This window comes from Musca autumnalis, unplaced genomic scaffold, assembly GCF_047663935.1.
Source record: "Musca autumnalis isolate F117 unplaced genomic scaffold, ASM4766393v1 scaffold_1, whole genome shotgun sequence".
Taxonomy (NCBI): Eukaryota; Metazoa; Arthropoda; class Insecta; order Diptera; family Muscidae; genus Musca; species Musca autumnalis.
In genome coordinates, this window is record NW_027411644.1 from 101,736,296 (window position 1) to 101,762,410 (window position 26,115).

Consider the following 26,115-nt stretch of genomic DNA (forward strand, 5'->3'; position numbering starts at 1 on the left):
CCTAATTTTGGACGAAATCGGATCATCCCTTCGAGAATTATCATGCGCTCCAGCCAGACAGACAGGCGGACGAACATTGCCAAATCGACCCCAAATTGTCTGAAACAGATTTTGTCCAAACATACTTGGTATTTAAAATCATTATTTCGATCGAGTGGTGTATTCCTCGAGCGGGTATATATGTATCTAAAGGGGTCTCGTTTGCCTAAAGACTTAGGGTATAAAAATAAAACCAGAAATAAAGAAATACAGTAAAAATACAATTTCACTAATACCAAATTTATTCACTTTATACATTACAACCAATAAATAAAATACACAAAAAATACACACAAATTCGAGAATCAGCTTAGATCAAAGGCTCCACGATATTTGAGCCACGGCATTATGGCTTCCATATGTTTTCGATAACGATCGTTTGAATACATGGCCATTTTGAATGCGACAGCTTTGTCACTGTCACCCAAGAAATGTTCTAAATTGGCATCTTTGGTGGGATCCAAAAGTACGGCAGCCATAACACCAGTCGAAGAAAAGAGGCCCCAAATACCACGTCTAAACAGCGTAATGTGGATATCACGCAGCGTCGGCACTTTCTTGCTATATTTTAGCAATTTCAAATTCTTCTGGAGATTGTCATGATAGTAGCGTATGAAGTAGTCAAATTTACTCAACTTTAAATCATAATTTGCCGAAGATAAAATAAAATAATACAGATCCTGAGCTGGTGAACCGTATTTGGGTAATTGATAATCAATCAAATAGGTTTCTTGAATTTTACCCGAGTCATCGTATTGGAACATAATATTATTGGCCCAACAATCACCATGGTTCAGGACATTGAATTCATTGGGGTCGATTTCTACAGTTTTGTACAATTCATCGAGAAAATCAGCATGGAGAGTTTCCTGTAAAATAGGATGAAACTTGTGGTTAAGAGTGGTTTCACATGGTTCAAAACAGAAGGTAAGTACAAAACGTTAGATCTTGGTAAAATGTTGTAACTTTTTCGTAGATTATGACCGAATCGATGTAAATTAAAACACAATATTTTAAAAACTTCTAATGTATTTGTTTATACAAATGTAATTGAAACTGCGGATTTCTTAACTTACCATTTCATGATAATATAATTCATGATTTGAATATTTCTTCAGGCAACTCATAAAGAGCGCATGCATACCGTCATGCATTGATTTCATCATGGGCTTGGATTCTTCACGGAAAAATCCATGACGATATTTATCTTCATAGTCACCGTTTTGTTCAGCATAGACGGCCGATGCTGCATGCCACATTGCCAATTTACGTAACACCATATGCATGTGGTCCATATCGAGACCTTCTAGACGATTGGCGTTTTTAAATCCTCTTGGTGTTAGATTTTCCAAAAGAATATAAGATTCTTCCGTGGGTAATTCGTAACAGTTGGGACCAAATGTTATCTCCACACCAGCATCCGCATATAGTTTCTCAAAGGCAGGTACAATTGTCTCATACATACTCTTCTCCACATCGAACATGTTGTGGGCCTTCAACATTTCCCGTACCATATCACTGTCGTGACAAGTTTTCATCATATACGATATGGGCTTAACAGAGCCATCTGGAAGAGAGTAATGTGTTTGATTAACTTTTTGGTTATATCAGAGAAGAGGATATGTAGTTAACAATTGAAATCAGTTAACAAGGATTGGAATGTTAATAGCACAAAACATATTTTTTAAATCAACATCTGTTTTCAATATCAATAAGAAAACAAATTAAAAAACAATTAATAACGGCGTTAAGTTTGTTGAAGTAAAATGTTTTGTTTATGAAATTACTAAACTCTTCTACGTGGCTAACTGATGAATATCGCTCTCTTTTAAACAATCGATGTTTTCTACCTATTCAGAATCGGAAATACCTCGTTACAGTCAATCCTTTTGGACATGTGTGTACAATAGACGACATTTTATGGCGATCGGTTAACGTTAACCCGTGCCAACCGAGCGACCTTTGTTTCCATAGCAATTTGTATGGGACCAAAGGTTAATTTTCACGAAAATTCTTTAAAGGCCGCAATTATGGTCCAATCGATGAAAAAACTATACCAGTTCATTGTTGTTGCTGTAAATCCTACAAAAATTTGTGAAAATTGGGCTAGATTTTGATATTGCTCCAATATGCATATATGGCCAATTGTAGGTAGGTTTAGGCTCTATAATATAGCTAATATAAAAATCTGAGTCTATTTTTACAAATTTTTGTAGGATTCGTTTTTTAGCCACAACAGGGAAGAGTTAATTTTTTCATCGATTGGAAAATAATACTGGCCTGTAGAGCGATTTTCTGAAAATTCGCCTTTGGCCCCCATACAAAGTACTATGGAAATAAAGGTCGGTCATAGGCCATGGGTTATCGTTAACCGATCGTCATAAACTTTTGTAGAAATCGTTTTTTAGCAGCAGCAATGAACTGGTAAAGTTTTGTCATCGATTGCACCATAAATGCGGCATTTAGAGAATTTTCGTGAAAATGCAACCCTATACAAGTTACTTGGAAACAAACATCGCTCGGTTGGCGCGGGTTAACGTTAACCAATCGCCAACCTTCAAAATACGTATAATCGGGTGTACGTTCATATTAAGAATACATGAAAAAATTAACTAACATTGATCATTTTTTTCGTGGAGTTTTTCTACCCACTGAGAATCCAAAATATAAATTTACACTCAGTACAGTAATCTAATCCTTTATAAGAGTTTCACATCGCGTGGTAACGCAGTACCTTCCAATCTAAGAGCATGCGATATCTCTTCTACGGGGCTATATAAAAACCTGGACCTACACTAAAAAAAATTCTGGGGAAAAATTTGGTAACGCAGTACCTTCCAATCTAAGAACATGCGATATCTCTTCTACGGGGCTATATAAAAACCTGGACCTATACTAAAAAAAATTCTGGGGAAAATTTTCTAGCCAAAAAGAAGGCTAATTGCAAAATTTCAGCGATTTCGGTGAGAAAACCTTCAAAATAACTCGTTTCCTTTAACGAATTTTTCCTATCCTCCACCATAATATGGAGGGTATAATTAAATTTGTCATTCCGTTTTTAACACATCGAAATATTCATCGTATATCCTATAAAGTATATACATATATTCTTGATCAGTAGGCTTATTCTGTAACATTTTAACAATCCGACAGTCGGCAACGTCGTCGACACTAAAAATTGTTTGCAGTAACGATTGTGCTCTGTAAAAATGTAGACAAATTGTCATTGTCTATAAACTTTCAAAAGCTTTCAATTTTGAATGTATTCATAAACAAAACATACACACAAACCAAAGGCAAACTCAATATTGAACATTTTTGTCGATTTTTAAACAACGACTATTTTGGTGTTGTTTTCATAACGACATTTTTAACAAAAGTTGTTAAAATTTGTTTACAGAATACAAAGGTTGTTAATTATGTTGTTAAAATGAGTTTCTGAAAAAATAACAATCCCGACTGTCGTTAAAAAGTTACAGAATAGGCCCACAGGCTGAAATTCTAAGTCTATATAACCATGTCCGTCCGTCAGTTGAAATCAAGATATAACTCGCAACTAAGATACAGCTTTGTAATTTGGTATTACTCTAGGATGTTTGGTATTGCAAATGGGCTATATCGGTCCACGTTTTGATATAGCCCCCATAGAACAGTACACAGAAAAAAAGCCACCCTGAAAATTTTGATTAAAAGCTTTATCACCATATTTTTGTCGAATGGTGAAAAAATATTACGAATATATAGGGAAAATGTTTATTAAACATGAAAATTTTACTAGAAAGCGATCGATAAACGATTTCAAACAAAAAATTTATTGAAATTTGTTTATGGTTATTAATGAATTTCTGTTGTTAAAATGGGTTTCAAAGTTTGTCGCATGTTCTCGCTCTCAAGAGCGAGAGAAAAAAACTTTTTTACGGCATAGAGAGAGAGAGAGAGAGAGCGCGCTACAACAATGTGCTGTGTTTTTTCGTGAGATGTGAGTGTCGTTGCTATGTTTATGGGCATTTTTGAGGAATGGAGGAATGATGCGTTTGTTTGGCATTTGGTTTGTCGGGTGAAGGCTTGTATGTATACAATAAGTTTCTTACTGTTTTTTATGAACCTAACAAACGGAGAGGGAAGGAAAAAATGGTACGAGTTCTCATGTTTTGTTCTGTTTGGTGGTTAAGTTAGGCAGATAATATTTTTTAACCGTCAGTTTGGTTAATTTTGGCAGTCTCTTTAAAGCAGTAGTTGTGTGTGGATCGGTAGCGCAGAAATAAATCAGTGGTTCTGTGTTTTCATATGTAAAGTGTCTTTCAAGTAAATTAAATTCCCAATACATTTTATAATTGAATTCACATATCTGAAAAAGGAGAATACGAATATTTTATTGGACAAAGAAGCAACCGCATGTGATATTGGTAATAACGTCAATACATTTTATACATTTGAAATATGTATGTAATATATTTGTAATTACATATATCCATTTTTCCGCTGATGATTTTCAATGTGGCAGAAGAATGTGTTTTATTTCACAACTAACGAGAAGCGTTCAATGATGTTCCCTGTATTTTATATTTAAAAGTGATTTTTTTTGTTTTCTTTTATTAAAATTGAAGTGTGGCACCAAATAATTACTTACTTCTGTTATTTATTATTCCATTCCGTTTTTCTTTCTTTCATCTGCTATTTCTTGTGTGCGGTTGCTTTTTGTTAGGCATTTTTATGCGTTTAATTTAAATAAATAACCACCACTACCACCATTTATAAATGTGTGTATGTATGTATCTTATTTTTGTGTCTTTTGGGTTTGTATTTAAAAAAAAAAAAAGAACGAAATAATTGTAAATATGACCATTTTTTATCGAAAAAATGCATTCAACAATTTTTTAATCAAGAAAATATTTTGTTTTTATCAAGCAAAATGTGGAATATTTTGATAAATATTTTTGTCAATATGTGAAATATTTTATCAGTTCAAGATAAACAAATTCGATAAATATTTTAGTCAATATTACAATTTTATTTTATCAAACTGTATTTTTACTTTGTGATCAAATAATCAATATGACAATTTTTTTATTGCCGGAAAACCGATAAATTTTTGGTTGAATCTTTGAATTTCTTTATCAAATGGCTACAATTTTTTTTCTGTGTACCACCCAATTTTCGGTATTTTCCGGTATCCTCATTATCACCCTAAAATGACTGAAATTTGGTACTTAGTCTTTGTTGGGGATACAAAACTTTCTCCCAGAAATTTGTCGGTATACGTTCACGCCGATTTTTGGCATTTTGAAGGTTTTAGCCTCATTATCACACCGAAATGGCTGAAATTTGGTACTTAGTATAAAATTTTCTCCGAGGAATTTGTCAGTATAGGTTCACGCCTTAATATAGGATGGAGGTAAAAGCCTTTCTGACTGAAATTTGTCGGTTTCGATATTGCCTCCATAGAACGGTACCTCCCGATTTCCCTAATTCTGAAGGTTGTGACGTCAATATCCCATCGAACGGCTGAAATTTGTTATTTAGTCTTCCATGTGGTTATAAAATATTCCAGAAGAGAATTATCAGTAAAGGTCCGCGGGTTCCTATATCCCACATAGAAGCGTACCTCTTGATTTTCGGTATTTTGAAGTCCAAAAGATTTCCGCCAGAAATTTGTAGGTATATATCGACGTTTCTATATAGCCCCCATGGAATGTACGCCCGAATTTCAGCATTTTTAATGTAAGCCACATTGTTTTATCGAACTTGCTGAAATTTGGTATTTAGTCTTCTTCATAAACGAAAGGAAACTAATTGTTCCATTTTACTTCAATACAACTCGTGGTGGAGGATATAACAAGTTCGGCCTGGCCGAACTTACGCCGTTCTTACTTACTTGTTTTACATTAATTCGATCAAAGCTTCCGCTCAAATTATTGTTTTACAAGTTACAATACCCCATACCTGGGAAAAACCGAGTACATTATGAAAGTAGAGCTAAAAATATGAGACACGTGTATCGGCGTTTTTAAAGTTTACGTCGGAAAGTAACCAAAATAGGCGGGGCAAATTCCGCCCATTTTTAATTTCTTCGAAATATTCGAATTAAGATATCTTGGAATCCTTGCATTTCAGGTATATAGTGTCTTTGGCAACTTTACTCAGGAGGGTGTGGGGAATATTTCTGATAAAAATTTTAACCCTCATGCGGTTCATCAAAGGGGTCTTTTTTGTCCTTTTTTAAAAATCTTTCAAGACAAAAAATTTTTGAAAGATTTTAAAAAAATGACAAAAAGACCTCTTTGATGAACCGCATGAGGGTTAAAATTTTTGTCAGAAATATTCCCCACACCCTCCTGAGTAAAGTTGCCAAAGACACTATATACCTGAAATGCAAGGATTCCAAGATATCTTAATTCGAATATTTCGATGAAATTAAAAATGGGCGGAACTTGCCCCGCCTATTTTGGTTACCTTCCGACGTAAACTTTAAAAACGCCGATACACGTGTCTCATATTTTTAGCTCTACTTTCATAATCTACTCGATTTTCCATGTCATTTTTTTTGTTGTCGCACAGTGTAATTCAACACACAAGTTTTTCGAGGTTATGAAGCACTAAAACACTTCAAATCATGATTGATCTTGCACAGAAATTTAGCACTGATACCTAGCTAGCTGTCTGCAAAATATGGTCCAAGTAGTGATATTAGTTTTTGTGTAATAATCTTTTTAAGTTGGGAAGTCAAATATCAATCGCCAACTTAAAACGCGTTTTTCTCGAAACTTGATTTTTTGAATTGTGCCACTCTTTGAGTAAATGAGCGATATGTTAATTTTCTACAATAAGGCCCATATACTTTATAAGGTCTCCAACGAATATTTCGATGTGCTACAGTGGACCATTTTCACGAGGAGACGAAGGTTTTACCGGTGGGCCATGATCCAGTGAGAGGGGCCCAAATGCATAAACGAGGACCTCTAGACCAACGAACCTATCAGGCAGGCTGGGATAGCATTCACACTGATGCAGTCGCGCAAGCAGTACAGAGATATAGTAAGAATGCAGTACTTGGTGACCACCCCCATACATCGCAGCAGAAGAACACCACGAGTGGTTTTAGCCCAGTTGAAATCCTGAAGATGCAGCCTCCTCAATTCATATTGGACCTGAACTGATATCACGATACCCAACACATGTCCGGAGTGTGGATTTTGACTACACGACACTCTGCATTTGTACACAAAAAATTTTCAATATAGGTCCATGTTTTGGTATAGCCCCCATATAACGGTACCTCCCGATTTTCGGTATTTAAGGAAGTTTAGCTACATTTATTGGCCGAACCACCTGTAGTTGGATATTTGAGATTATTAGTAGAGGTTCTTAGTAGTCGCAGCACTTCTTCATCAAAAATTGTCAGCATAGATTTATGTATTGTTATTGGCCCCATATAACGATAACTCCCGATTTTCGGTACTTTTAGGGTTTAAGCTACAAGTTGTTACCGAACTGGCTGTAATGTGACATTTGAGGATATTAGCAGTCCTTATACTTCTTCACCACAAATTATGAATATAAATTTTACATTTAAGGTTCTCTGCAGTCATGCATCTTCTCATATCGGTCCACTCCTTCACGTACCTTCCCAACAAAAGTTCAAAAAAGTTCCGGTCTTGAATGTAGTAAGCGATGGTTCATACTTTGCACATCGTGAAATTTCTACAAGTCATAGATGAGGTTCCAATGTGGACCCTATCAGTCCTCTCCTTCGGGCACCTCCCCCACAAAATTTCAATGTAAGACCTGCTCTCGCATCGCTTTTATTTGTTGTAATAACTTGTTACGCTGCCCCCATTACGACGGTACAATTATTTTTCAGGGGCATTTACTCAAAGAGTAGCATAAATCAAAAAATGTGTTTTCTGGGTTGGCATTTTCTACGAATTCTACTTTATCTTGTGTCAAATTTTCATGCTGATATCTCTAAAACTCAACGAGTTACAGCTCATTTACTACGAGTTTCGAATAATTCAACACAAATCATGCTTTATTTTGTACAGAAATTTAGCACTGATATCTGGATAACTGTTTACAAAACATGGTACATTTAGTTATTTTAGTTTTTGTGTAATAATCTTTTTTAGTTGGGAAGTCAAATTTCAAACGCCAACTTAAAACGCGTTTTTCTCGAAACTAGATTTTTTGAGAAGTGTCACTCTTTGAGTAAATGAGCGATATGTAGTGGCTGGAGCACATTATAACTCTCGAACTGATGAACCGATTCAGTCCAACATTTGTCCTTCTATTATTTTGTTCAAACTTAGTTTAAGTTCGAATATGGGCAATATCGGTCCACAACTTTCGGTACGTGAGCAAGTCAATGCTTCGTGACATAGTGGTACAAACGCTCTATGTTGTGCTTGTGGGTGCGATATATATAAAAAATAATGATTCCCAAAATAAGATCAACTTCCAAAATGGACTATGTCCTTCATGTACCTGCACCGCAACACTTTTGAGCATTAATCCTAATCCACATTTTTGTCAGCAAGATGTAATGTCTCAAAAGGACCACAGAATTCCGTAACTCTCCTTAATACATAGTTTTGGGGAAAAGAATTTTGGTTTTGTAGCCGGTATTCAATCTGTCCGTAGATGAAAGTTTTAGTACACATAGGCTGAGGGTATATCTCTGTCGGTAAAGCCGACTAATACATTTTTACTTGTTAACCGAACTAGCTGTAATTGGACATTTGCAATTCTTAGTAGTCCCAAAACTTCTCCACAAAAATTGTCAAAAAAAGTCCATATTTTTTGATAGCCCCCATACAACGGTACATACAATGGCACATCCCGATCTTCGGTATTTTGAGAATTTGTTCACTAAACTACCTATAACACTGTACAACAAAATTCAATTTTTTTCAAAATGATGGGAAAAACCGATTAGATTATGAAAGTAGAGCTAAAAATATGAGACACGTATATCGGCGTTTTTAAAGTTTACGTCAGAAAGTAACCGAAATAGGCGGGGCAAGTTCCGCCCATTTTTAAATTTTTCGAATTATTCGAGTTCAGATATCTTGGAATCCTTGCATTTCAGGTATATAGTGTCTTTGGCAACTTTACTTAGGAGGGTTTGGGAAATATTTTTGTTAACAATTTTAACCCTCATGCTGTTCATCAAAGGGGTCTTTTTTGTCCTTTTTTCGAAAATCTTTCAAAAACTCATTAAAAATGTGATAGTATCAAATCCGAATATTCTACAAAAGTGTTCGCCATGAAATTTTACTATAGGTCTCAAAATACACCAAATCTGTAACTCTTGTCTAATCGCCAGGAATCTCTAAAAATGAAAAACACGTTTTAGGGTTAAAGTCGGACTTCATCTGAATTTATTCAAAATTGTCCCACAAAACATAATTTTAGAGAGATGATGTCAGAGACAAAAATATTCTTCGTCAAATTTCACCATAGGTCACCCAAGAAATGAAATGTCTATTTATATTCTATAGCATGAAAATATCAGTATCAATTTTGCTGAAAAAACATGAAAGTATTTCCCAATTTTTTTGATGAAAATTTTTTCCTTCTTTTTTCTAGTTGATGCATGGAAGTAATATAAAACTTGGTTATAGAAGAAAAGTGTCAAAGGATGAAAAATTCTACACAAAATTTCACTATGAGTTTCAAAATAAACCATAAATCTGTGCATACTATTTCCTTTAAAAAATTACATTACAAATTTATATATATTAGGATGAAATTATATGTTTTAATTTTGGACTGTTTATTTTACACAATTCCATACTGGATCAAAATCTAGCAAAATCCTTTACTTTTTGGGAATATTGTTAAAGAAAGAAATGTTCCAAATGAAATTTTATTAAGAGTCTCAGAATAAAAGAAATCTGTAACCATAACATATAACATTCTTAGCAGCACTTGTGTTTTATATATAGGTTTTAGGGCCATGAGGGTTAAAATTGTTAACAAAAATATTTCCCAAACCCTCCTAAGTAAAGTTGCCAAAGACACTATATACCTGAAATGCAAGGATTCCAAGATATATGAACTCGAATAATTCGAAAAATTTAAAAATGGGCGGAACTTGCCCCGCCTATTTTGGTTACTTTCCGACGTAAACTTTAAAAACGCCGATACACGTGTCTCATATTTTTAGCTCTATTTTCATAATCTACTCGATTTTCCTTGTCATTTTTTTTGTTGTCGCACAGTGTAATTGGAATATCGTCAATATAAGTCTATGGTTTGGTATATCCCCCATAGAACGGCATCTCCCGAGTTGTTACGGAACTAGCTGTAATTTGACATTTGAGGTTCCCGGTGGATACTGAACTTCTTCACTAAAAAATTGTCAACCTAGGTACATGTAGCGGTAACATTCGATTTTCCGTATTTCAGGTCTTTACTTACATTTTTTGACTCAACTACCCGTATTTTGAGGTTCCCTGTAGTCAACAAATTTCTCCACCAAAAATTTTAAACATTGGTCCATGTTTTGGTATAACCCCCACAAACTGCTAGCTTCCGATTTGAGCATTTTTTCACGAGTTTAGCTATATCTTAAAATCGAACTAGCTGTAGCTTGACAGTTGAGGTTCTTAGTGGCCACAATACTTTTCTACCAAAAATTATCAATATATTGTCCATGTTTTGGTGTATGCCGCATATAACGGTACTTCTCGAGTTTAGGTGTTTTGAGGAGGTGTTTTGGGGCTAAATTATCAGTAGTTTGGCATTAGAGGTTCCCAGTGGTCACAAAATTTCTCCACAAAAATATGTTAACATAGTCTCCCGATTAAAGACATTATTTAAATACATTTTCGGGCCTAATTTAGGCATTTGGGGTATTTGTGGTCGAAAATGTTTTATTTTAGTGTGGAGTGTATAGAAAAGGTTCCGCTCGGCTGAACTTAACGAGTTTTTACTTTTTAATGCTAGTCTCGAAATATAAATAAGCAAACACAACTACTTCTTTCAGAATAAAACCAACAAAACAGGTTAAAAATTGTAATTGACTCATATTCGGGTGGAGAGGTTTGTTCTATTTGGTTTGGCATAAATTGGCAACACATTTTTACTCAATAACTGTTATTTCATTGTAAATTTAAAATTTCTTTTATTTTGAAATATATTGCTTTTATTTTTATTTAATAAAGATTTAAAACTGGTTTCACTTGTTGCTTGGCATAGCACAAAAACCTAAATGTTTGCATAACATTTATTTAATTTAAACAGGTTTCTTGAATAAATCACAGCGTATTATATGTTAATCATCACTGTTTCTATTAAGCCACTTTCTTTCTTTTTGATCTTTTCTCTGGCACTTGATTTGTTTTTTGTTTGTTTGCTCTATTAAGTTTCAAAGTCACTGTCGGTGGTTTGAAATTTTTACAAGTCAGTATTATAACATCATCATCACTTTTTTCCTTACCCTTCAATTCGGTTTCAATTTCTATTCTTAACATAACCGTAGCATAATTTTCTCCAGCGCCGGCAGCTGGTTTAACTTCGAAATTTTTCACAGTATGAAAATCTTTCACGGTTTTCTTTAAAACATCTTCAAATAGATCAGATTTGATCCATTTCGGAATTGTATCTGCCGCAGCATTACCGTTTGCGTGACCCGTCATTGTTAAACTCTTCTTATAAACGTAACAAAGTCTGTTTTACTACTGACTGAACTTTCGAAGATCACTGATACTCAATAGCTACAATGTGGCGGCGGTCGACTTGGGTATTGTGCTTTCGATTGAGCTTTGAGAATGTCGCAATTTAAAATGTTTGTCAAACGCAAACACACACGTATACACGGTATAATTCTCTTTCTCTATTTGTTTTGGATGCTAGTAACGATTTTTTAATTTTTTCATAATTTCCAAATTATTTTTTTTTTTTAAATGAGAAAATAAATTTGAAATGAAAAAAGGTTATTAATGGTACAAGGAATTATTTTTGAAAATTATAAAACAACCAACAACAAAAACTTGTAGAGACAATATTGTTTTTCGGCAAATTAGGTCAGAAAATGTATCAAAAAGTGTTTTCAATCGACCAGTACCTTTATATGGGGGCTATAACAAAGTATTGGCCTATCTTGACCGCAGGAAACCTCAAGTGCCAAGTTACGGGTAGATTAGTCACACAAATGTTGTTAAAACCTTCAATATACCAAAAATCGGGAGGTAGCGTTATATTAGGCTAAACCAAAACATGGACCTATGTCGATGAATTTTGGTGGAGAATTTTCAAGACCACTAGGAATCTAAAACGTCAAATTACAGTTTGTTCGGTTAAAAAATGTAGCTAATATCCTCAAAATACCGGGAGGTATCTTCAATCGACCAGTACCTTTATATGGGGGCTATACCTCAAATGCCAAATTACGGGTAGTTTAGTCACTCAAATGTAGTTAAAACCTTCAATATACCAAAAATCGGGAGGTTACGTTATATTAGGCTAAACCAAGACATACACCTATGTCGACAATTTTTGGTGTAGAATTTTCAAGACTAATGGCAACCTCAAACGTCAAATTACAGGTTGTTCGGTTAAAAAATGTAGCTAAAATCCTCAAAATACCGAAAATCGGGTGGTACCGGTATATGGAGGGCTATACCAAAACATGGATATTATATGTGGACAATTTTTGGTGCAGATGTTTTGTGACCACTGGGCACCTTAAGTGTCAAATAACATGTAGTTCGGTCAAAAAATGTAGCTAAAATTCTCAAAATACAGCAAGGGGGGGGGGGGGCACTGTTACATGGGGGGGCTATACCAAAACGTGGACATCTGTGGACAATTTTTGCTTACTTTGCTGGCCCATTGCAGAAGATTTGTTCCATAAGCCGAACTAAGAAAAGATCTCCAAATCTTTCAGTTTGTTGCCTCGCTTTTTGGAATACCGCGCCTTTTTATCTCGTCATCCGCTTGATTGCTCCATCGAAGCCTTGGCCTGCCAATTCTGCGTACCCAGGCTTCAGAACCATACACTAGCACGGGCAGAATCAGTGATTTGTAAATCGTTATTTTTGTTTGACGAGATATGGCTTTGTTTTTAAACTGCTTACTTAAGCCAAAGTAGCATCTGTTGGCCAATACAATTCTTCTTTTTATTTCCTCTTTTGGTGCTGAACTCTTCGGAGAGATTCTTTCCTATTTTAACAGAGGACCGAGTATCAGTTAATGTCATTCTACAAAGCCGAATGGGCTTTGCAGGGATACCAAATTCAGGCATAGCTTAGAGTACCTTTGAACGTAGAGGGCTGTCGAGGGCTGCTTTATAATCGACAAAAAAGGAGGTAGGTGTCGATCTGCATTTCTTGGGTCGTCTATAGGATTTGCCGCAGGGTATATATCTGGTCAATAGTGGATTTGCCTGGTCTAAAGCCGCATTGGTATGGCCCAGTTATTTCGTTGACCATTGGCTTTAGTCGTTCGGACAGGGCACAGGATACTCAGGTTCCGATCGTCGCGTACTCGTTTTTCCAGCCAGATGGTGCTAACTAGCTGATGAATACACCTTATCAGCGTGTCGCCTCCGGTGTTGAACAGCTCGGCTGGTGAGCCATCGGCTCCTGCTGCCTTATTATACTTTATCCGATTTATTGCTGTCTTTACCTCATCTTGGCCGGGCGGTATACATTCAATACCATCTTCTGGGATTGGATCTGTGGTATCTTCGCCGTCTTCGCTACTATCGGATACCAACAGTTTGGATAAAGGTTCTTTCCATATCCTGAGCACACTATCTGTATCAGTTACCAAATTACCTTGCTGGTCTCTACAGGAGGATGTGCCTGTCCCAAAGCCATCAGTTTGATGTTTCACTCTTTGGTAGAATTTTCGGACTTCATTCTGGTTCCTGTACAACTCGATTTTTTCACATTCCCGCATTCCCCTTTCTCTCTTTTTCCTGCGAAAAAGACGTTCCTCCTTTCTCCTTACCTCCCATTACCTCTCTCGTGCGCTACGCGTTACTACTGATTGCCGTATTTTTCTCTTCGGTAGCAGCACGACACTCCTGGTCATATCATGGATTCCTTGGTGGAGGTCTCTGGTATCCATGTATGGATTTTGCGGCTGTACAGATATGTTATCGGGACGAGGAGCGCTTTCATAAAGCAATTGGGCTAGTTGAGTGGAATATGCTGTGGCTACTTCATGGTTACTTCAATGCATTACAAACTGAAAAACAAACTTAATATACCCTCCATTCTATGGTCGAGGGTATAAAAATGCATGGGGTTAAATCATTTCTCGTCTTTGAGAAGTTAAAACGGCAAATAACTACAATTGTCCGAACGTGACTAGCACGTGTATAGAATAGATACATTATCTTTTGATTCTATTGTATTCTAATCCATTGTTTTTTTTTCAAAGCGATTTAATTTAAAATCGTGTGTATACTTGTTTTGCTTTCAAACAACAACGACAACAAGTAAAAAGTGTCGGTCGGCTTTATCAACAGAAATATCGCTCTGCGTGATTGGAGACTTTCATCTATGGACACATCGAACACAGACTATGCGACAGAGATTCATTTCCCGAAAATTATGCCGACAAAAATAAAGAAATTTTTGACTTATTGCGGACGTTCTGAAAAACTGCGGACGTTTTGATTTCAATTAAAGTGTGTAGAAGGTATCAAAGGGACTGGACGGACATAGTCTATTTTGATAGTGAAACTGAACTTAAACGAAAAATTTGATTCTTTTCTGAGGGATATACTCGAAGTTGTTGACCATCATGGAAATCTATGTATCTTTGGAAGGCCTTTTCTTATGTGCATAGTTTCGGCCAAATCGGATAAACAATTCGTAAGTCATCGTGCTTATAAGCTGTTGTTGTAACAATGTAGATATGTTCGTTCGTATATCTTTTCAGTTATCTGTTTCCTCTGAGTCCAGATTCAAAACTTCTTGGTTTAGCTGGACAATTAAACAAATGCAGAGTGCCGTGCGGTCCCAATCCACATACAGGGCATGAAATTCGGGCCCAATAAGATTTGAGGCGGCTGCATTGTCCGGATCTTAACTGGACTAAAACCACTCGTGTTTGCCTTGGCAGCTGGCGTTATACTGCTGGGATGGTGGTCTCCAAGTGCGGCATTCACAAATTATCTCCGTACTGTCTGAGAAACTGCATCAATGTGATTTTTTTTTTTCAAGCCTGGGCTCGATGATCTAGAGGTTTTCGCTTGTACATTTGGACATTGTGCTGATGTACCGGTAAAATCTTCGCCTCCTTATGAAGTTGGCCCACTGGTGTCATAAAGAGGTACCTTGCTTCAGTCATCAGGTCGGCAATCTGTCAGGACCTGCTTTTTTGCTTTATAAGTGATTAACAAGGTTTCTTTGTCAGCACCCAGGTACAATCATTCGCATACATTACGATCTCTATGTCGTCTGGAGAGTGTGGAATTTCACAGATGTACAGGTAAAATATTTCCAGAGTATCGCCCCGCCTTGGGGAATTCCTGTTTCACTCTACGGGTTTTAGACTTCTTTGTTCCACAAACGACTGACTTCCACACATTTAATTGATTATCCAACGGCTGGAGGGAAGACTTCTAAATATCCTCGAACAACTTGGCACGATTGTCGATATCGAAGGCCTTTGATGGGTCCAGAGCCCCTATAACAGTTCAGTCGAACAACCAGTTCTGGTTCAGACCTTGACTGGTATGTGTGGATATGGCGTGTGATGTACATTTTCCGGAATCCATACTGATGTTGGGCAACTGGCAAACAACTTTTCATCATGGGAATAAGTAGTGCCTCTTAAATATTTGCTACTGGGGACAAGAGGGGATCGTACAGGCCGATTCACCTCTGCTGGCATCCTTGGCTTCAGTAGTCCTTTCTAGGCTTCTTGTACAATATGAGTGGCTAACGATAGATTGAGGACACTTATTAAATACTCAACCCCGGGTACATCTAGGTCATTTAGCATTACAATTGAGATTTTCCAGGGGGGTCCAACGCTTTGGGCGATTTCGCAACATCGCTCATTGTAAATTGTGGTGGTACCTCCTAGTCTCAGTTCTAAATTACACAAACGACTGACGTCCACACATATAGTTGATTATCCAACGCCTGGAGGGAAGTCTTCTCCATATCCTTGAACAACTTGGCATGATTGTCGGTATCGAACCAGTTCTGGTTTAGACCTCGACTGTATGTGTGGATATGGCGTGTGATGTACATTTTCCGGAATCCATACTGATGTTCTGCAACTGACAAACAACCTTTCATCATGAGAAGAAGTAGTGCCTCTTGAATATTTGCTACTGGGGACAAGAGGGGAACGTACAGGCCGTTTCGCCTCTGTTGACATCCTTGGCTTCAGTAGTTCTTTCCAGGCTTCTTGTACAATATGAGTGGCTAATGATAGATTGAGGACACTTATTAAATACTCAACCCCGGGTACATCTAGGTCATTTAGCATTACAATTGAGATTCCAGGGGGGTCCAACGCTTTGGGCGATTTCGCAACATCGCTCATCGTAAATTGTGGTGGTACCTCCTAGTCTCAGTTCTAAATTACACAAACGACTGACGTCCACACATATAGTTGATTATCCAACGCCTGGAGGAAAGTCTTCTCCATATCCTCGAACAACTTGGCATGATTGTCGGTATCGAACCAGTTCTGGTTTAGACCTCGACTGGTATGTGTGGATATGGCGTGTGATGTACATATTCCGGAATCCATACTGATGTTCTGCAACTGGCAAACAACTTTTCATCATGGGAAGGATTAGTGCCTCTTAAATATTTGCTACTGGGGACAAGAGGGGATCGTACAGGCCGATTCACCTCTGCTGGCATCCTTGGCTTCAGTAGTCCTTTCTAGGCTTCTTGTACAATATGAGTGGCTAACGATAGATTGAGGACACTTGTTTACTCAACCACTGGTACATCATGGGGGTCCAACGCTTTGGATGTTTTCGCAACATCCCTCATAGTAAATTGTGGTGGTACCTCCTAGGCTGCGAAAGATCTTATATGGCTTAGAACACTCCTCTTCGCGCTATCACACTCAGGGTGCTCTATAAATTGCCGGTTAAAATAATACGCGCACCTCTTCGAAACTACCACTGTCACGCCTTTGAAAGTAACAGCCTCCTTATTTCATGGATTCGAGAGTTGCCCACAATTTACTTAATCCTGTAACAATGTTGTATTGCTTCAGGTGGTCTAGCCACTTTTGCCGGTTATGTACGCCTACTACCCTAACTCTTGGGTCTTCAGGGTTCGTATGACGAAGCTCATTACGCTAATTTGCTATTTCCGTTGCCTCTGATGGAAAATTTAATCTGATTTCGTGTGTTTTACCAGCAGGTATGTAGCGAGCGGGTGCTGCAGTCATTATGTACCTGAAAATTCTCTCAGTTACTCGAGGATCTGAGGAAATGTGCAGCTTTCTAAAGTGATTGGTAAATTCTATGAATCCTTGCCAATCAGCTTTTTCATGGTTCAGTACGACTTTCAGAGTTTATGAAGTCGGGTGTTCTTATAACGGAGACGATGGTAGGTATAATACATTTATCGAAGTAAAAACAATACAAAATACATATGTATCAATAATTCTTTGGCCCAGTCTCTGAGGACGTGAAACAATCTTAAATTGTGCCAGATATATATATATATATATATATATATATATATATATATATATATATATATATATATATATATATATATATTAGGCCGGGGCGATTTGTATGGAAGGAAAAAAGTGGTAGTAGGCGCCTGGAGTTTCTCAGTAGGCGCCTGGAGTTTCTCATTCTTGGGATTGTAATGAGCAAAAAAGTCCACTAGATCATATGTCTACGGTGAAAATCGAGCCCCCGGATTTTGACTTGACACCACCAGGCGTCCGTGTTGGTGTTCAAATCGCCCACTCTAATATATATATATATATATATATATATATATATATATATATATATACCTCAAACCGCTCCATCATGCTTTACTAACCCCCACATATTAAAATATATGGCGGTTAGATATGTAGCGGTTAGTGCAAATGTACCAATAAAACTTGTTTTGTTTTCTGCAAAGTCATGGTTATTTTCCAAACATTGCCAATGAAATCCATAAAAAAATTAATAACCATTTTGACAGTCATCGTGCGCTCGTCCAAAGTTTTTGCTGTGCCATTCTGATTAGAGAGTTTGTGCTTATGTTTATGCTTGATCAATTTGAATTTTGTTTTAATTCATGTGCCACGGAAAATATTTGGTCGACTTATTTTAATCAATTGATATTAAAGGGTGGTGTAATTATCAAAATATGGTTCGTCAGCAACCATGACTTATCTACAAACATATGTACATTAGATTGCCCCAAAAAAGTAAACAATTTTTTTTATTGAAATGCATACCCTCCAGGGTTTACCCATTTCTTCCCTAACCCTTTAATACAAAATTTTATGGCGATCGTTTAACTTGTACATGTGCTGCTGACCGATATTAGTTTGCAGTTTTACAAGCTGCATTTATTGTCTAATCGTTGAAAAAGTGTTATCAGTTCATCGTTGTGGCTAGAAAATGAATCCTAAAAAATATGAAAAGTTTGATGTAGTCATGATGCAATAAGAAGGTAGCAGCAACTGCCGTTTTTGGTAACATAAGATGTCAAAATTTGACATAAATTCAATGCAATTGACACATTATGTTACCGTCAGCTGGGCTTCAGCTGGGCTGATAATGCTACCTTCTTATTGTATCATGGATGTAGCCAAGACATATTAATATAAGGTAGATGCATGATTTACAACTGCTAACAAATTTACAAAAACAACATTGTTGTTATTGAAAATTTAATGTCAAAGAAAATATTGAATAATAGGGTCGTTCTTAAAATTTACTCAGGATAAACATAAACACATTTTGAAAATCCTCAAAAATAGAACAAATTTGAATCAAAATGTAAATATAGAGCATTCAGAACTGTCGTATACCATTATTATTACACGTTTAGGATGAAAATAGTATTTTATGGTAGCAAATTTCGAAGTTCCAAATTTCATGAGTAGACCCTATTACATTTTGAAAACCAAATTTACAAAAAAGTAAAAATACAGCTGATTGTCTTCTACCTTCTATGCCTTGGATATAGCTTTCATATGCATATTTAGCCAATGGTTTAGATGGTTTGATAGGGTCCAAACCATTAAAAATAGCTATACAGATAGGGTCCAAACCATTAAAAATAGCTATACTGAAATCCGAGTCGATTTTTACAAAGGCTTTCGGTTGTTTAGTCGTTATTCGATCTGGCCATATATTAAATTCTCAACTCTCGGCCTAAGGTCTGCCTCACACAAAATCCGCTATTTCGACTGATATCTTTTTGTGCGGCAACAGGCTGAGCGTATTTATTATTATTTTTTATTTTTTATACCCTCCACGATAGTATGGAGAGTATGTTAAGTTTGTTTTACGTTTGTAACGCATTGAAGTAATAATTTGTGGTGACCCTATAAAGTATATATGGGGATTTATGAGTGAAATCGGACACTTTTTCAAAATGAGGTTTTTGATTTCTTTTTTTTGCTGTGGTGATGCTGCTCTCCAGCAAAACATTTCAGTAAAAATCTGGAAAATGGACTATATGGGCCCACGTTTTGATATAGCCCCCATAGAGCGGGAGTTCTTACATTATCACACCGATATGGCTGAAATTTGGTATTTAGTCTACGTTGGCGGTATACATATTTCCACATGAAATGCGTTTTGGTTCAACCCCCATAGAACGGTACCGCCCGATTTTCAGGGGTTTTAAGGGATTTAGCTGCATATCCTACATAAATGGCTGTAATTTATTTGGGGCTACTAAACTTTCCTCCAGAAATTTGTCAGCACTAGTCCATGCTTTATATAGCCTCAGTAGAACGGTACCTCCCGAATTTTGTGTTTTTTGAGGATTTTAGCCCTACTATCCCACAGAAATGTCTGAAATTTAGTATTTAGACTTCTATGGGGCTATAAAAACTTTTTCCCCTAATTTGTCAATAAATTTCTACGTTTTGATATAGCCATTGACATATAGGGTAAGAACCAGTGTTCGAAATTTCGAACAGTCAACTTTGCACGTTGACAAAGTCGCGATTGCGCATGTAAATCATGTTCTTTATTATTTTGTGAAATGGTTACATACATATATTGGCAATAATCCCCTATGATTACTTTTACAATTTCATTATACCCTCAGCCTTTAGGCTAGAAAGGGTATATATGTACACTTTCATACGGGCAAAATGTGCCTCATCGAAATAATGGTTTTAGACCCCAAGTATCTTTGGACGAAATGTGTTTCAAACAATTTGGAGTTGATTTAGCAATGCCCGTCCGTCTGTCTGTCTGCCTGTCTGGCTGGCTGGTGCGCACGATAACTCTCGAACGGATGAACCGATTCGATTCAAATTTTGGCTTTCGTAATATTTTGTCCAAACTTAAGTTTAAGGTCGAAGATGAGCTATATCGGTCCACTCCTTCCGGTACCTCCCCCACAAAAGTTCCAAATTGTTTGGAAATTTTGTGGGCATGATAACTCCTGAAGGGAGCAAGCGATTTGGTCCATACTTTGTACATCGTGAAATTTCTACCGGACTTAGATGAGGTTCCAATATGGACTCACTCGGCCCACTCCTTCAGGTACCTCCCACACAAAATTTCGGATAAGTTCAGTTTAGGACCTGCTCTCGAATCGCTTTGATTTTTGTTGCAACAACTTGTATTCACTTTCCCCCTTTTATTAGGGGCAAGTCCATACTTCCTGAGAAAATTACCGGAAAGGTGCAAAAGCCCCGATGACACCTTGTGTAGTGGTTGGAGCTCAAGATAACTCTCGAACGAATCTGTCGATTCGGTCCAAAATTTGGCCTTCGTAATATTTTATCAAAACATAGTTTAAATTCGAAGATGGGCTATATCGGTCCACTCCTTCAGGTACCTCGCCCACAAAACTTCAAAAATGTTCAGAAAAATTTTGCGCACGATAACTCTTGAAGGGAATCTATACTTTGCACATCCTAATATATCTACCAGATATAGATCAGGTTCGAATATGGACTATATTTGTCTACTCCTTCTGGTACCTCTCACACAAAATTTCGGATAAGTTCACTTTAAGACTTGCTCTCGAATCACTTTGATTTTTGTTGAAGCGATTTGCATTCGCTACCTCCATTACGACGGTAAAAGTTTTTTTTCAGGGGCAAGTCCATATTTCTTGGGAAAACAGCCCGAAAGGTGTAAAAAACCCCCATGTCATCATATGTGGCGGTCTGAGAGCACGATAACTCTCGAACTGTTCCACCGATTTGGTTCAACATTTGGTCTTCGTCATATTATATCCATACTTAGTTTCATGTGCAATACCGGTCCACAACTTTCGGTACTTCTCCCCAATGCATTGCAATGTTTAAAAAATATCACTAAAATGCTAGGACGATATCACTACAAAAGTTCAACATTTGTGTATTAGTGCAGTTACTTTCTAATCCACGTTTTTGTCGGCAAGTTCAAATGTCTAAAAAGGGCCACCAAATTCTGAAAATACCTTAAATACATTCGGTCCGGAGGTGAAAGTTTCGCTTCACATTGGCTGAGGGTATATATCTGTCGGCAAAGCCGACTGACACTTTTTTACTTGTTTTTAAAATTAATTTAAAAAGTATCCAAAAATATAGGTTTAAAAATTTACCCCTATCATAGAGGGTGAGGGGGAGTTTTCAAGGGAAGATTTTTTTATTTGTCAACAGATGAGACTTTATATATATATACTGATTTTTACCTTTTTCATCCATATCTTTTTTTTTTTTTTTTTTTTTTTGAAAAAAGTTATTTTAGTGTTCGAAAAATCGAACACCAAGTACAAAATGGGTTAATAAAACTCCTCTGCCAAAGTCCTACCGAAGACTGTTGATCAGTGTTTAGAATATATGTAATTATTGAACGACACACGTCCAGAAATCTAAATATTAGCTTCGTTCCCGTACTTTTGAATAGTAAAACTCGTAAGAGAGAGAACTGTAAAAAATTTTTTCTCACACAAAAGTTTTTTGAGATATTTCGGGAACGGAAAAATGGAAAATACGTCAAAAAACTGGAACAAATGTCAAAGTCGGCGTATCAGCCAATCAGACGCCGGCAACCATGTTACTATTTTTTACACGCTCAAATTTGTAGAGTAAAAAGTTTTTAAAGTGAGCGCCATTCAGCGCAATTTTTGTTTAAAGAGAAGTGAACATTTTACAACTTTTTTGTGTACGGAAACGGTTTTTCGGGTAAAATGTGTAAAAGTCGTAAAAGTTGTAAAAACTTTTTCGTTCTGGAACAAAGCTATTATTCTAAAATTATAGATATGATTACCATAAATAAATTCTTAAACTGTTTCGTCTCCTTCTACTGTATGGAGAGAATATTTATCAGCACTTCCAAAACAAAATAAAAAAATATTGCAAACACGACGTGACATGTGCCAACGAAATTTAAAACTGTTTACAACCACTAGATTATCTGGACATATAAACAATAAAAAGCATTTGTATTCATTACATGAAAAATATAAATTTGTTTATTATTTAATAACTTTGGAATGGTTCACAACAACAATTAACAAGTACATATATATGAACATACTCGTACATCCAGATATACAAGGGGGTGTGTGATTAAAAATTTTGTTCATGTATTCTTTATACCTAGTTATGATTAGAATGTATACACATTGTTTGCAACAATAACAATTATTATTAATTTATTATATATACAATTAATTCAAATTAATTATTATTTGCTTTATATGGAAACCACCAATCCTATTTTGGTTACCCACAAATCCCTTAAAAGGCACCGCGATTATATAGCCATGGCAGTAGCATTTCGCAGTGTTTGCGATATCGAGTTCCAGAAAACATTTGCATTTTGAATTTAATTCCCACATCAGAATCAGAGAAGAAGTTATCGACCATAGCATTTTCATTGGGATCTAAGAGTACGGCAGCCATTACCCCGGAAACTGTGGCAAAACCTGCAAGAAAATAATAAAAAAATAAAATAACAGGAATTAGTAAAATAGAAATAAGATTAGGAGAAATTAAAAAAAAAAACACAATATCTTCCTAGTGGCATGTAAAAGCAACAGTAGTTAAAAAACTCTTTGAATTGGCAATTTAAGTTGATCTATCAAGATCGAAAAGTCAACTTTTGCTTTTAAATGCGTATCACTTCTCTTGAAAAGTTCAATTACATTAAATTGTAAAGACAAGACGACCCACATTTTAAACAAAATACAGTTTATTAACAGAGACTTGTTAAAATAAACAAGTAAGAAAACGTTAAGTTCGGCCGGACCGAACTTTTTATACCCTCCACCAAAATTAAATTGAAAGAGAATGGAATAATTAGTTTCCTTTCATCTACGAAAGTACTTAGCTCCGCTTAATTACCGAATTTCAACTATTTTGGTGGGATAATGAAGCTAAAACCTTCAGAATACCGAATATCGGCAGGTACCGTTCTATGGGGGCTATATGAAGGCGTGGACCTATACCAACAAATTTCAGGTGGAACGATTTTTTATATCCTCAACGAAGACGAATTACCAAATTTTAACCATTTTAGTAGGATACAGAAGCTAAAACCTTCAAAATACCGAATATCGGGAGGTACCGTTCTATGGGGGCTATATGAAGGCGTGAACCTATACCAACAAATTTCAGGCGGAAAGTTCTATACACCCAACGATAACTAAATACCAAATTTCAGCCATTTTGGTGGGATAATGAAGCTAAAACCTTCAAAATACCGAATATCGGGAGGTACCGTTCTATGGAGACTATATTAAGGTGTGGACCTATACCAACAAATTTTGGGTGGAACGTTTTATATCCTCAACGAAGACTAATTACCAAATTTCAACCATTTTGGTAGGATAATGAAGCTAAAACCTTCAAAATACCGAATATCGGGAGGTACCGTTCTATGGAGACTATATTAAGGTGTGGACCTATACCAACAAATTTTGGGTGGAACGTTTTATATCCTCAACGAAGACTAATTACCAAATGTCAACCATTTTGGTAGGATAATGAAGCTAAAACCTTAAAAATACCGAATATCGGGAGGTACCGTTCTATGGGGGCTATATGAAGGCGTGAACCTATACCAACAAATTTCAGGTGGAAAGTTCTATACACCCAACGATATCTAAATACCAAATTTCAGCCATTTTGGTGGGATAATGAAGCTAAAACCTCCAAAATACCGAATATCGGGAGGTACCGTTCTATGGGGGCTATATGAATGCGTGGACTTATACCAACAAATTTTAGGTGGAAAGTTTTACACACCCAACGATAACTAAATACCAAATTTCAGCCATTTTGGTAGGATAATGAAGCTAAAACCTTAAAAATACCGAAAATCGGGAGGTACCGTTCTATGGGGGCTATATCAAAACGTGGACCGATATAGCCCATACCAACCATCCGGCAAGTAATAAAAACTTCTGTACCAAATATTGATTTCAACAGACAGACAGACGGACGGACAGACGGACATGGTTAAATCGACATAGAATTTTATGCTGATCAATAATATATATACTGTATAGGGTCTCCGACGAATATTTAGATGTGTTACAAACGGAATGACTAATTTAATTATACCCTCCATGTTCGGCCGGGCCGAACATTTTTATATCCTACACCACGAACTGTATTGATGGAAAATTGTATACGATTAACGACGCACAGTGCGAAATATGGGAACTTTAGTGGAACTTTACTCAAAAATTAAAGTACATCAAACTAATGAGATTCTTGTTGAATTCTATTGCTAAGTACCACATGACTAATGCCTCATATTCAGTTTTGCGATTTACCCCGCGAAACAACTAGAAATGCACTTAAAAGTTGCACTTTTGTTTTACTATATTTATTTTCTTAAAAAATTGCTTCTAGATTTGCTTAAGTAATACAAAGTGATACAAATACGTACGTTAAATGACTATAGTTTTTGTTGCTGTTATAATTCTCCACAATTTTTTGATTATTTGGCGTTTATAGATTTGTAATATTTAATTTAGTTTGGTTGCTATTCGTTCCTCAAAAATGTGCTTTTTTAAAAGTCTACTAAATTATTTTTTTTTAAGTTTTGTAGCTTTTTTAATGAATTGTGGTAAATTGCAGAACAAATCGCACAATTTCTGAGATGTAGGATATTTTTCTATAGACAAAGCAAAAATTAGCTGCAGGTTCGCGCAGGTTTGCGAGATATGCGATTTTTTCAGAAAGTCATTGGAATATTCATATATCTATATTTTTGAAAATATGATAGAAGAGCCGGCATTAGACGTCAATGTTGGTTTCGTTTATCCCAAAATGGGTTCACCAATACTAAGAAATGTTGCTTTTTATAGTTTTATGACTATTCTGCCGAATTTCATTCACATTTTATAGAAAAAATGGTCAAAATTGAGCAGTTTTCTCAGGACATCGTTAAGTACCTAAAACAAAGCAAAGTTGCACCAGATGCTTTTAGGTGATGCACTCATTTGCAGAACCGTGTAATAAAATAAACATATCCTCAGTCGAAACGTTCAATTTGTAAAATTTATTTATATATCAATGACACTATACTAAAAATAAAAAAATCTCAAATTTTTTTTTTCATTTACATTTACTTATTTGGATGCCAAAGTAAGGATCTATGCTCTGAATTGTTTTTTAGAATATTTTCTATTCAATGAAACAAAATTTAAAGTAAACCAAACTCGGTTGGCAATAATTACCTAACACCATTTAAATATTCCAAATGGGGTGCCCCCCTCATATTGGGACTATAGCAAAACGAGAAAATACATTGCTAATATTCCGCAAAACGGTTTTCTAACTATGATGAACATAAAATACCAAAATGCAAACAAATATATTGGTAAATGTGCTTGGAATTTTTAAAATATGTTATATTGGCCGGTACCGCTCAATGGGGGCTATATCTATACGATAACAGATACTGACAATATTTTCTACATATGTTCTCCATCC

The 26,115-nt window shown here is 36.1% G+C and overlaps 1 protein-coding gene across 1 annotated transcript in view; it reads right to left on the reverse strand.

Annotated features, from left to right (window-relative positions):
* Positions 1 to 258: 258 nt before the first annotated feature.
* The window catches only part of LOC141397458 (uncharacterized), a 43,295-nt gene continuing 17,438 nt past the window's right edge, over positions 259 to 26,115 (reverse strand). Inside the window, exons 3-7 of the mRNA XM_073973701.1 lie at positions 22,911 to 23,096; positions 16,298 to 16,433; positions 11,480 to 11,709; positions 1,116 to 1,606; positions 259 to 908 (exon numbers count right to left, since the gene is read on the reverse strand). Of these exons, the coding sequence (XP_073829802.1) occupies positions 345 to 908; positions 1,116 to 1,606; positions 11,480 to 11,709; positions 16,298 to 16,433; positions 22,911 to 23,096 (1,607 nt within the window). The 3' untranslated portion in view covers positions 259 to 344. The remainder of the gene's footprint in view (positions 909 to 1,115; positions 1,607 to 11,479; positions 11,710 to 16,297; positions 16,434 to 22,910; positions 23,097 to 26,115) is intronic.